At 36.2% G+C, this 13,558-nt stretch overlaps 1 protein-coding gene across 1 annotated transcript; it reads right to left on the reverse strand.

The window, feature by feature from the left end:
• Positions 1-12,352: 12,352 nt before the first annotated feature.
• On the reverse strand, positions 12,353-13,357 carry LOC141569985 (stAR-related lipid transfer protein 4). Its single transcript, XM_074324709.2, has one exon. The coding sequence runs from the start codon at positions 13,269-13,271 to the stop codon at positions 12,645-12,647; it is 627 nt and encodes a 208-aa protein (XP_074180810.2). The 5' UTR covers positions 13,272-13,357; the 3' UTR covers positions 12,353-12,644.
• Between the last annotated feature and the right edge of the window lie 201 nt (positions 13,358-13,558).

Raw genomic sequence — 13,558 nt, forward strand, 5'->3', positions numbered from 1 at the left:
ACAAACAAAAAACAAGTGGTATATATACATACAATAGCATATTTATTTCAGCCATAAAAAATGAGGAAATCCTACCATTTGTGATAATGTGGATGGACCTGGAAGGCATTATGCTAAGTGAAATAAGTCAGACAGAGAAAGATAAATACTGTATCATCTCACTTATATGTGAAATCTTAAAAAAACACACACAAAAAAACACCAAAGAAACTCATAGAGAAAGATACAAACTTGTGGTTACTAAAGGCAGAGGGTTGGGGAAGGGGGAATTGGAGGAAGGTGATCAAAATGTACAAACTTTCAGTTTTAAAATAAATAAGTACTGGGCATGTAATGTACAATATGATGACTGCAGCTAACACTGCTGTATGATATATAGGAAAGTTAAGAGAGTAAGGCTTATGCATTCTCATCACAAGGGGAAAATTTTTTTTCTTTTTCTCTTTTCATCTTTCTTTTTTATTGTATCTATATGAGATGATGGATGTTAGCTGAACTTACGGTGGTGCTCATTTCACAATATATGTAAATCAAACCATCATGATGTATGCCTTAAGCTTATACAGTGATGTATGTCAATTATTTCTCAATAAAACTGGGAAAAAACAAAATTAAAAAAACACACAAAATAATATGAATTGATCATTTCATCTTTTCCCCTCAAAACAAATACCTTTAATACCAGAACAAAATTGGAGGTTATTTCTGAAAATAAGTATCTACCTCAAAATAAATCTCCTTTTTCAAGCACTGATGTTTTGGGGGAAAAGACTTATACTCCCAAATACCCTGATTTTTAGTACAAAGCAAACTCGGTGCAGCACCAATTATACTCTTACGGACATTAAATAATATTTGGTGGTTATAATTGCCTCCTTATAAATATGCACTGTTTTGAAAAAAGAGATTATGTGGTGTATAGACTATGAGGTGTGTTCACAATTTAACTAGAAAATTGTCTTCTAAAAATGTTGAATTTCCTTCTTTATAGAGTGGTTCTGAGTCAACCAGAGAGATGTAAGTTGTTTTGTGAGTTAGTCCTAAGCAGTACTGTGGAGACTTGCTAATTTATAGGTAATCTGTGTGGATAGCTAGCATTGTGGAAAACAGGATTAGCATCAAAATTATGTTTGTGCATTGAAAAGTGAGTCAGGGGAAAAAAAAAGGAAAGCTCAGAATGAATAAAGTAATGCAAGATAATTTACATGAACTCAAGATGGAGACCATTTGTCTCTAGATTTGAGAAATAGGTAAACAATGACAGTGTAGAGTTATTGACAAATGTCAATCTGAAAATGGCATGCCTAGAGATTCTTCAGATAGAAATTGCAGCCAAAGCTTTCTATAATATTCAAGAAAATGCCTAAGTTTTAAAACTGCATAGACAAGTTACCATTAATTTGAATCTAGCCTCCTAGAAATCCCATTTATTCATCTCAAAAATTATTTTCAAAAATAATTCTACATTATATGTTTGGTACATATCACTTTTCTCTCTGCCTTTCCTTGTATTTCCATCGCCCTTTCCCATTCTTCAAAGTGATATTAAACTGAGGAAGAAGAGATAAAATAGAAACTGGGGATTAATATGCATTTTGATAGTTTGAGTAGGGCCCCAAAACACCCTGGTGAGCTGTTTCGGGGGCAGAAAATTCTTTCCTTGCTCACTGTATTTTGCAAAACAGCATGATTTAGTATAAAAGCTTGCACTCTGAAGTCATACAAACTTGGAATTTCATTCTGATCTTTCACACTTCCTCTCTGAGCCTGAGCTTTTTACCTGGGGAAGGCAGGTGGTCGATGAGGGTAACCAGGGTCAAATATATGGTGATGGAAGGAGAACTGACTCTGGGTGGTGAACAATGTGAGATATAGATGATGTATTACAGAAGTGTACACCTGAAACCTATGTAATTTTACCAATCATTGTCACCCCAATTAATTTTCATTAAAAAAAAAATGAAGATACTGATGACCTCCTTCTTGGGGTTGTTATGCACAATAATGTAAATGAGACAATATATGTAATGCAAAAATTAAATGAAATACTATATATGTGAAAATATTAGTGTTAGTAGATGTTTTACTCTCTTCCTTTAAAACATCTTGGAATAATACCACAAATGTGTGCACTGTGATTCCAGTCTCTCTGGTTGACTCAGAGCCGCTATTTAAAGAAGGAAATTCAATATTTTTAGAAGACAACTTTCTAGTTATATTGTGAACACACCTCATAGTTTATATACTACGTAATCACTCCCTCTTTTATTTTTCTTCAAAAAACTGTATTTTATAAGAATGTAATTATAATCACCAGTTACAGTGGCAAACACCCTGGGCTCAGCACCCTTAAAACTCAAGAGGTCTTTATTTTCATTCACTGTCGTGTAATTACATGAATGGGCTGGTTAGATCCTTGTAAGAATTCTACATATAGCACCGATTGCTTTAAATCAATGGGGCTTGTTTAACTTGGTAAAAGTTCAGAGAGGAGCCACGGAGAAGATTATAGGACAGAAAACTAAAAACTAAGAGAAAAAACAGAGCAAGTGGAATCATTGAATGGGGAGAAGTGAGGGCTGGTTACTGATAATAGACTTCAAGGTCCACTGGGCTATTATGTAAAGTAGGGCCACTCAACCATTTTCACTTTGGCACACTGAAAAATGTTCCATATGCCATGGTACACCTGGGGTCCCACACCCTACTCACAAACATTGGCATGTGAGGAGCAGATCTTTAAAGGGATTGCACTTGAATATAGTCAAGAAGCAAAATATAGGAGAGAGAGAGAGACAAAAATAAGAGGGGAATACATGAAATCAGGGAGGTCAGTTTTTGCTGCTTAGAGCTGCCAAAAATTATGAGGAGAATTTGACTCCAAAGATGTCGGACATCACCGACTGATGTCCGCAATTCAACACGTAGAATTTTCACTAGTTTTGAACAACCAGAGTAGAAACCGAAGTAACTGACACCTTTGCTGAGGTGTGATTGGGGTCCCCGCAGTTGAGTGCTCAGGACTGAGTCACCAGCCACAGCCCACCACAGCCTGAAGCGTCTATCTTTGTCATTGAAAGCAGCAACTTGAGTAAAAGACCAAAAAGCCACATTATTTTTATGTGAAAAATCTCCCACATTTAGGGAAAAAAATGTTGACTTTTGATGCATGAGAATTAAGAGGTCTCAAAAAAAAATGTCTCTGAGACAGAAAATGGAAATTTACAAAAAATTAAATACCCGTACGTATAATTGTTGGTGTGTGTGTGTGTGTGTGTGTGTGTGTGTGTGTGTGTGTTGGGAGTGGGGTCATTCTGTACAGAAGCGAGTAAAAGGAGAGCTCCAGCCAGTGTAAACTACTCAAGTGAGAGATAAAGCTCCAGGGATCGTTGAATAGCTGGTGCTTTTGTGTGTCTTTCTGTGCACAGAAAACACCTGACTTGATGAAAGTTAAATGCTTCCGGGCTGCTGGAATATTCAGATCATCTCAGACATCTCAGTACATCTGATGAAGGTCAAGTTTACTCCAGTGATGACGAGGGTGATGCCCCCTCTTCTGTTTCACAATGGAGCAAACTTAGTATATGCCCAGACCTTGGATTCTGGTTAAAGAAAAAGAGTTATTGAGATGGAATTAGTCACTGAAGTTGTGGAATAATCAGGAGAACGTTACAAAGAGGCTATATATTAATTTGCCACTTAACTGTTTAGTTAATTCAAACTTTAAGCCTGAGGAACACACTAAACGATTTCTCATTCCTCCCTAGACTTTGATTTCAGAACTATAGATGCTCTTTTCCTGGGCTATTCAAGAGAAATATTTTGCTAGTGCTAGACTGACAAAGTAGAAAAAGTAGAAATGTTTTTTTTTTTCTTCTTCAGGCTTACAAGAAATACTTAATGGTATTACTGCCATAAACAATTACATATATCTGAGGCCACTTTTTCAACAGGATGACAGGACTGCTATGTCAAGCATGTTAAAAGTCTTGCAGCTGGTCAATCAGGATGTTATGCAAAAATAATTGGGGAGGAAACAGCTTTTGTTCCATTCCATTTTGATTAGATTTTGATGTTACCAGTGTCAGGTTGAATATCTGCACTTATATTTTGAACTTTCTGTAACCCATTGAAAATAAATCCCCCCTTTTTTTTCTGTAATCACAATGTTGTTTGTAAAATAAGACAATATTGCTTCTATTTACAAGTAGATTTGCAGTTTGGTTTTGAGCTTGCTACATTGCCAGTGTAGAATTAAAAGACTATTCAACTCCAAATTTAATTATAAAATCTTTTATCGTCAGTAGTGTTTTCCTAGTAAATATTGGTATACAATTTCAAATTTTTTCAGCTTATTAGTCCACAGCAATTCTTGTTTTTTGATAAAATTATTTAAAATCTTTTCTGGATATTGTTGTCTCTACACTTGGAAAGTGCAATCTTCAGTATCATTCTAGTTTTCTTCTCCTTAGGGAACTTCGGATAATGTTTTCTTTCAAAAATAGAAATCTGTCCTGATAACGTTTTTTTTTTTCCCAGTTTATGACTCTTGGGAGATTTGAAAGCCAAATACGAGTGGCCTCAGTCCTTACACTGAAGCCGTGGAAGGAGGAAATAAGAATGTGAGCCATCCAAAGACGAAATGAAAGCGACAGGCAAAAGGGAGGCAGGAAAGACAGACAGGATGGCTCAGAAGAGAAACAATTGGAAGGTGAAAGGTGGTGTTTCTTTGTAAAGGGACGAAGGAAAAGACAATGGGCTTTTAAAGAGTCACTTGAGATCTGTGGTCATGACTTCAGAATTACCCACAAGGCCTTATGATTACCTAGGGGCTAAAAGAGAGTGAGTGCTAAGGCCAGATTCAAGTTAGAAGCAAACACACACACACACACACACACACACACACACACACACACACACACACACACACACACTTACAAAACCAAAAGGCAGAATCTAGCACATTTCTAAGATATTGATAATTTCTATGAGGGGACACTAGAATTAATTAAAAGTGTCAAAGGGTTTTTTTCCCCAGGCCCAGGAGAGGACTGTCCCTGAATTTTAAAATCAGAAAGGACTTTTAGGATCCTGGCTTTTAATTTCTTCTTTGCATCTTTTTATACATAGATGCATGAAATATATTTAATCCAAAAGAATTAATCAGATAGTCTGATTTTTTCTACAAAAAGTACATTTTGCCAGTCACCTATGTCATTATGAAGTATATACCTTTACATCTTACTAGAATTTCTCAGAGTACATAAACTTGCTTAGTAATTAGCCAAATTTCCCAATAATATTAGAGCTTTTGTAAAGTAACTTTAAAAATATAGTTTCTGATGTATGTACTGTAACTTTGAAATCATTACATCACACTCCTCTTGATATAGTGTAGAAAAATGGTATAATCTATCTTTTTTGGGGAAAAAGAGAAGTAAATATGAATAAATTGAGTTTTCATTTCAAGAATCACTTTAAAAACAGTGAGAATATTAACTGCCTAATGTTAAAATGCTTTTCATTTAGTTTGTTGTTTAAAATTTCAAGCATATTTAAAGTAGAGGAGTACAGTGAATTTTCATATTCTCACTACTAGAGTTAACTGTTACCAGGCTTTTGCTGCCTCTGATTCATCCATCTTTGTTTTCTCTTTTGAGAAGTATTTGGAAACAAAACCCAGCCATCAAGAACCCACTACTCTATTATTCTCTGATAATGAACCTGACATTGATTGAGACCCTTAGACAATGCTAACTCAACTAGTAGAAAGTGATCAATTTAATGATATTTTCATTGTTTTAGACTACAAAAGGTATCAATGTACTGGTTTTTCTCCATACTGACTTGACTAGTTTTGACTTTTTATTTGACTTTCACATCTTTTTTCTTCATCAGTTTACTTCCAGTTGAGATTTCATATGGAGGATTTTTATGGTGCGTCTTATTTGACAGAGATATTATCTTTCAGGTGTTTTTCAGTATTGTAACTTTTCATGTCACAGCTGAAAGGTAAAATAATATTTACATTAGGATTTCTTTTCTGATATAAATAATCTAGGGAAAGTCTTAAATATTTATTAATATAACAAATATTATATTAAATAATATTTAATATTTATATTTGGATATAGTTTGATATAAACTTACATTTTATATAAATCTGGATTCTAAGAACCTACTTTTACTCTGATATTTAGGCATGCCTCAACTGCTGTTTTCATGAGTCCATTTTTCATAATTTTGCAGCTATTACTCAGGGCTGGAGTCATCAGACGAATCTTGGAGATATTTGACATCTTCCTTTTTTATAGGTTTTGGTGTTTCGATTTCAGCTTGTGTCAGGTTCAGTTAAACATCCTGAGGAAGGAGACCCCATCCTTTTTCATGTTAGCATCAGGGTTTAAAAACTTAGATACTCACTGAACCTTTGACTGTTGCCTGAAGGTTGTTTATAACTGTCATTGTGACTCAGCTGCACCTTCTGATCTTCTTCATATTCTGTATTATATGAATTGCCTGGATGGGTAGCATGACAAGGCAGCACCAGCACCTCCCTCAGTCCTGTTGGGACAACCGAATGGATGACAACACCAATGGAGTAATTACACAGTCATTAAATATGTTACTGTAACAATGTTTTCTCAGTTTAATTTAACTGGGCGTTTTAGGGAGAGGTATTTGACTTTCTGAGACGTGACTGAAACCCTGGTCATAATGCACTCACTTCTTTTGGACAGGCAAATTGATGTCCATACTGCTTATTTTTAGTGATGTTCTAGGGTTATGCTTATATTGAGTAAACGAGAACGGCAGACTGAGTTCAGAATGTACAGGCCTTTGGCATGACTCAGCGCTTAGCTCAGGCTAGTCACTTACCCCTTTAAAAACATCTGAAAACACGGGAGTTCCGGGATAGATCTGCCAAAGAGCAATTCAGCTACCCAAAGAGCTAGGGAGAAAAAGAACTCATATGGGACACCACTATGAATACTTGAGATGTTTACTTTTTTGAGCTCTTTCTTTTGTCTCTCTAGCCCTGTCTCTGGCACAGGCCAGGAATACGAGCTCCTAAGGGGCTCTGAATTCTTCAGTGCTCACAATAAACTAGGTACATAAAAGCACTTTTTCTACATTTTTTCATTTGATTTTTCATAACCATCACATGAAATAAGTATTAGGGTCCCAAATTTATAAATTATGGAACAAAAGCTTAGAATACTACTACTCAAAGTGAAGTCCACACACGGTTAATGGTCCTTGATGAAATTAGAACAGAAATTGAGAGTTAGCATTCAGAAATGTCTATAGCAATTTGGCATTTTGACATCAGATTTTTCTATTGTATTTTGCAAAAGTATTGTTCCATAATAGATTGGAAATAACAAGAAAGGAAGGGAGGGAGGGAGAGAGGAAGGAAAGAAGGAAGGAAGGAAGGAAGGAAGGAAGGAAGGAAGGAAGGAAGGAATAGAAATAAATTGATCCTTCACCATAAACAGCTCAGAAATACAGGCTTAAGACATTTAATGATTAGTCCGGGTTGCTGATCAGATAAGTGTCAGAACCAAGATTTGCACTGTGTCTTAACTTCAAAGCCCTTGCTCTTTAGCACGATCGTCTTCTATTTCCCAATGTGATAATAGAGATGATGAATCCAGAAAGAAACAAACCAGCAATCCAAGGACAATTTACTATTATTCTTAGAAGATTCAAGAACTCAAATTTCAGAATTTGGGGGATTGAAATAAGAAGAGAAGATTTCATACTAGAGCCAGGCTCGTAAAAAAAAAAAATTAACCTTTGCTAGGTATCTTTCTAAAAAAGCTGTTTCACACTGGAGGCTGACCATGGTGGGGGAAGGATTCAAATACTTTCTGTATTTATCTGCAGTAAGTAGAAAATGTAGCTCGTGGCTACTGGCCTGGGTGAGCCTCCCCTTGAGGTGTGTCTCCCTGTGTGAAGCTTGTCCACCAGGCCTTGGGGTTTACTTGAACCTGCGTCTCTGTTACCACCTTCAGCGAGTGCTAGGCTCTGAGCTCTGTGTGGGGCAGTATCCAGCCTGAGTCATTGTTACATCGCCATGAGTCAGACTCTCTTGGCACTAGACTGATTTGTCAGATCCTGCTGCTGCATCATGACTCCATAGTGTGGTGAGCTCCTGCAGCGGGTGCAGGAGGGAGGAGTAAGGGCCTGGGGCAGGGCCTTGTTCCTGGAACAGGACTCAGGGTTGCTTTTCAGATAACCCCTTGCGCTCTGCTCTGCTGATGCCTTCCTTGGGCAACTCTGCAGAACTCCCGGCTCTGCTACTCATTTTCTGACTTCTCCTTATCTCCTTACAAAGATTCAAAAGACTCTAGCAGTGCTTCTCCTTTGGCTTCACTGACATTTTTTTGGGTAATAAACTAAAGAAAGAAGTTTATGTTTGAGGAAACAAAATGTATTATTTCCGTAATCTGACTGTATGACTCTGGACACGTTTGTGGCTCCTAATTTCCTCATCTGTGAAATGAGAAGTTTGGACCAGTGTTTCTGGCACTGGCACCAGATGTCCTGAGAATCTGACTCAGTCGGTCTGGATGGGGCCTGGGAATCTATATTGTTAGAAACTCCCCATGTCATTTGGATGGGCAGCCAGGTTTGCCCGTCATCAAAATTCATGATTTTGAAGGTCCCTTCAAACTCTAAAATTCTATAAATCATGATCTCTTTTCTAATCAAGTCCCTTTGAGCCAAAAAAGGAATACTGTATAGAATTAGGCAGACTACAAAAACGCAGAAAGGTTCTTTCTTACAATTTTATTTTAGTATAAAAATGAAATGTTTATATCTTTTTAATTTTTTTTAACCAAGTTCACCTGGGCAACAGCAAAACTGTTTACATTTAAATTCCCAAATGTAAGGATGAAATTCTATCCTGAAAAAAATCCAGACTGAATAGAAATCCCAAGGCAGAGCCCAGTGCTCTGTGGCCTCACCACTGGGGAGGTCTGAGGTTCCCAAAAAGAACAGCCGCTGGGTCAGCGAAATTTGCGACCATTTCATTCACAGACACAACCAGCAAAGCTCATTGTGAGCAGCACTTCCTGCCTTGTTTTGAGCTACAAACTGTATCAGGAAATAAAGTTTGTCAAGTTTTATTTTCTGACTAAGCCCTCTGTTGAAATAACCACATTAGGTATGACATCACTGGTAAGGCCAAAGGTGAGAAAGTACACATGAATTTATTCCCTCAAAAATATTCAGAAAAAGGCAGGGGAGCCAGATGCTTCCTCTCTAAGTGACAAAGGGCCTGGAAACAAAAGAAAGGAGGAACAATTTTGAAAGATCCTCTTGAACTTCTCTCTCAGTACTTTAGAAGATTACTAAGTTTAATGAGGGCCTTGCATCCTGGGTCCTAGAACAGGGCCTAGCATGTAACAGATGCTCAAGAAATATTAAACAAATTTACAAATCAGATAGTTCTGATAATCTCAATGTCTTTCTTCTGAGAGTTAACTCAGGAAAGACCTTACTAAATGATAAGCTCAAAGAGGCAGAGATTGGGTCTTACTCATCTTACAGGGCTTGGAAAAAATTATCAGTAAATATCTGTTGAAATGAGTTGACCAAGAGCTCTTCTAACTGGGTGAAAAAGTGAGGCAAGGAAGGAGCTGGTCAAGGAAGGTTTAAAAATCTCTCTCTCTCTCCATATATATATTACATATATATACATGTATTACATATATATATATATATATATATATATATATATATATATATATATATATATAACAAATCCAGCATTTCTTGAACAATCATTTACTGACTCATTGATGACATGTAAGCAGATATAACAACCTCTATAACTGTCAATGATAATACTTATTTCAGTAAGAGAAAGATCATTGCTCCAGGCATTGGGTTTATGACCATTAATTTGACAGTTTTAGACAAAACACTGAGTCATTATAATAGTGAAAAATGGAATTGCCCTAAACGTCTGACAATAGGGAACTCATTAAATAAACAATGATACACTCATGCCATTAGATTTTCAGTTAAAATCATGTTTTCAAAAAATATGTATTGTCATGGGAAAGTTTATGCATGTTAAATAAAAAAGATATGACAGCAGAAACTATTGATTTTTTGCCCACACCGATTTCCTCAAGTCTTTCTATCCATCCCATTTCCCTTCTCTTTCCTAACAACACAGTTTTCTTGAGGTTTTATTCTGCCCTGTATAGCTGGGTGCTTCAGGGAGGGCAGGGGCCAGCCCTGCCCTAAGGAACAAATCAGTGGTCACCATGAAATCATCTTGCTAGAGATAGATGAGGCATGGGTAGGTATGTAGCTCATTTCAGGCCAGTGAAGTGCTTTGGAGGCAGGAAGACTTCTGCAAAAGCTTCCCTCCATATTGAAATGAGATGCAGGTAACCAAGTTCCTGCTTCTATTAAATGCTGGGGAGTCTGCAGGTGATATCTGCAGGTGGCAGCCACTATGCTGCCAGACCTGGGGCTGAACTGACATTCAGGAGAATGCAGGAAGATGGAAAGACCCTTAATGTCTGGCACTGCTAACCAGCTGGCCAATCAACCTTGGAGTGCTTTGCTGTAGATCAGTGACCAACAGTCAGTTCACCAAACAGCCACCTACTGTAATCAATTCCCCATATGGCTACTTTGCTGAATTTACTCACTTATTTTAATTACTTTGATATACGTAGTTGACCGATTTTCATTTTGTCTTCGTAATAGCACTTAAGGAACATTACATTTATCTCAGTCCCAGTTCCTTGTTGCTATAACTAGAGACTGTGTTGAATTGTCCTGCTTAAGAAGTCACTTTATCTCTATATTTATATGAGCCAGTTATTTCTTTTTTTTTCAATTATAAGAGTATCTAGAAATTTTATTGATATATTTTATAACAATTTAAAAATAAATTAACACATGCTCTTAGTTTAATAAAGGTTGTAGTTTTACATACTAGCTCATAAAAGAAATAAACTTCTTAAAAAATAAAATCTATATATAGTATAGCTTTTATTGAATTGCAAGAGATGAATTTTATTTAACTATGCATGTAAAATCTCTGGAAACAAAATAATGAAGAAATTACATTTCCAATTTCCTTTGCTCTGGGATTAACCTAATGTTTCTTCTATGCTCAGATCCCACCATCTTCTATTTCTAGAAGTCGAATAAGAAAGGCATGGGAGACACACCAGACAAGTTACACATTGTACATTACAAACAGGTTCTTATAAAAACCTGGTCAAGTCTCTTTGCTTTTCTGAGTTTTGTTCATTTATCCATAGGTTTGGGATAGCTACAGTATCCACAAAATTACAAGAAACTGGATTTTAACGAGATTCTAAGGATGATAGTGTGCTCTTGAGTAAACAGGTAAAGTTTTTATCTATATCAAAGGGAATTACGCATACCTAAAAGCTTTTTTTTTTACTGGGAGATAATTTCCAACATAGAAATCTACAGTTTCAAATATATCCAACTGCAATGAACAGTAAAATGAGAGAACTTTAATATTTATAATCTCTCTTCAATACTCTAGAAGTTTATATTATATGTAACTGCAGAATACTAAATTCCCATAATTATTTTTTCTGAGTATCTGTCAAACTTAAAGAGTTAATCAAGAATTATCAATACAAACTAAAATTTCACACAAAATATCATTGACAAATGCATTTGTTATAGTTGCATACTGATAATACATCACAATTGTTAATGTTTATGAATCAGTTAGTAGTATTTTATGAGTTGAATGATACTTTTAAAACTGAAATATGTACAGAATGTTCACTGAATTAGGCTTTCTAGGAGATGATTCTGTTTTTGAACACAGGACAATACCAACCACTTCACACAACCCAATGTGGTATCCCCAGCACATATTTCACAGTTTTTTGTACTGTCTTATTCAGGCATAAATGTTTTAAGACTCTCAAAATAAACACATGTAAAGATATAACTACTATATTTTTAAAGATACCTACAAATGAATGCTATCTATGTATTAAAACTGAAAAACATTTGAATTGTACCTAGAGTTACTATGATATCTATTCTTTTCTTATTTCTGATCTTTTTAATACTTAAAAGTAGTGCAAGTCAATTGACAATGAAGTTCATCTTTATAAAATATAGAAAAGAGCTTTTTTCTTTAGTCCAAGATATTGGTAAACTCATAGAGCACACCAAATGTAAAGGACTAATATTTAATGTCCAAAAAAATTAAACTTTTACAAAATGTTCATAAAGCTCTAGAATAAATGATTTTAATCTAACAGCATGAAGCTTGTGCTTTAATTTCCAAGCAGCCAAAAAGTTCATGCTGAGGCACTATTCAATTTCTTAAGAGTGTGCATCAATGAACTGTTATCTACAGTTTATCTTGGTAGATTTCTGTCATACTCTCCATTCCTAGACACACGGCCATACCAAACAATGTGTACATAACTGTTTAAGAAAACTGAAATGCCCTCTCTTAGATAGCTGTTTACTTTAGGAATAAAGTAAACCAAAAACATCTCCAATTTTTCTACAGACTGTGCAGAGAGAGGAAATGGTGATTTTTACAGACCATGCAGCTGAGAGAAAAGAGTTATTTAGGACCTTAGCACTACAAGTTTAAATGTCATTTATGCCTTTCGTAAGGCTTTTCGTAAGTCACCATAGAAGTTGATTAAAGTGCTTGCCATGGCTGTATCTACTGCAGACTGAGGAAGCATCCCACGCAGATCCGTCTGAATATAACCTGTTAAAAGGCTCTGCTTTGCATTGTCTTTAAGTGGAACACAAAACCAACCACAGGGATGGTTATAGCCACGAACAAATTCTGGTTTCTTTTCACCCCAGTCAAGACTTACCCCACAGGATAAAAGCCCGTCTTCATAGGTCACAGTGTAGGACAAATCAACAAACTCTCTTGGGGAAATGATATTCCAAAGCTGACCAGCAGTAGTGTAACGCAAAACACAGCAATTCTCTTCAAATTGCTCCAAAATATCCATTGACGTCATTAGACTGTCCCAATCCAAGCGACAGGGACCTGGGAGAATGTGGTCCATCACACTATTGACAACATCATCTATAACACCTTGGGCTTTGAAAAGATATCCATTAAATTCTTCTGAAGGTTTTCTCCAAATTGTTACATCTTTCATTTTCTTTGCAACTCGCCACTTATCATCTTCAATGCTATGGTACTGGATGAGAGTGTTTTGAACTTTAGTTGCAAAAGCAGTAGCATCAGGCAGGACTTCCATTTTTTCCTCCCTGAGGAAAAGCGAGGAGTTGGTGTGGAGCCCCGACAGGTCAGGCGGGGACAGGATTTCGAGCCAGTTATTTCTTATTGTTTAAGCCAAATGAATATATTGAGTCCAGATTTTCTCTTACTGGCAACTAAAGGCCTACTAATACATGAAGGTTGAGAGAGAGAGAGAATGCTCTCCTACTTATTATTTCTGGGTTGTAGGAATGAGAATAGGGTTGATTTGTGCATTTATTGTAGTCGTCTTTGTACTTTTCTATATTTTTGAATTTTTAAATAATG

Source organism: Rhinolophus sinicus, chromosome 1 (genome assembly GCF_057876585.1).
Source record: "Rhinolophus sinicus isolate RSI-liver-muscle chromosome 1, RSI-T2T, whole genome shotgun sequence".
Classification (NCBI taxonomy): domain Eukaryota; kingdom Metazoa; phylum Chordata; class Mammalia; order Chiroptera; family Rhinolophidae; genus Rhinolophus; species Rhinolophus sinicus.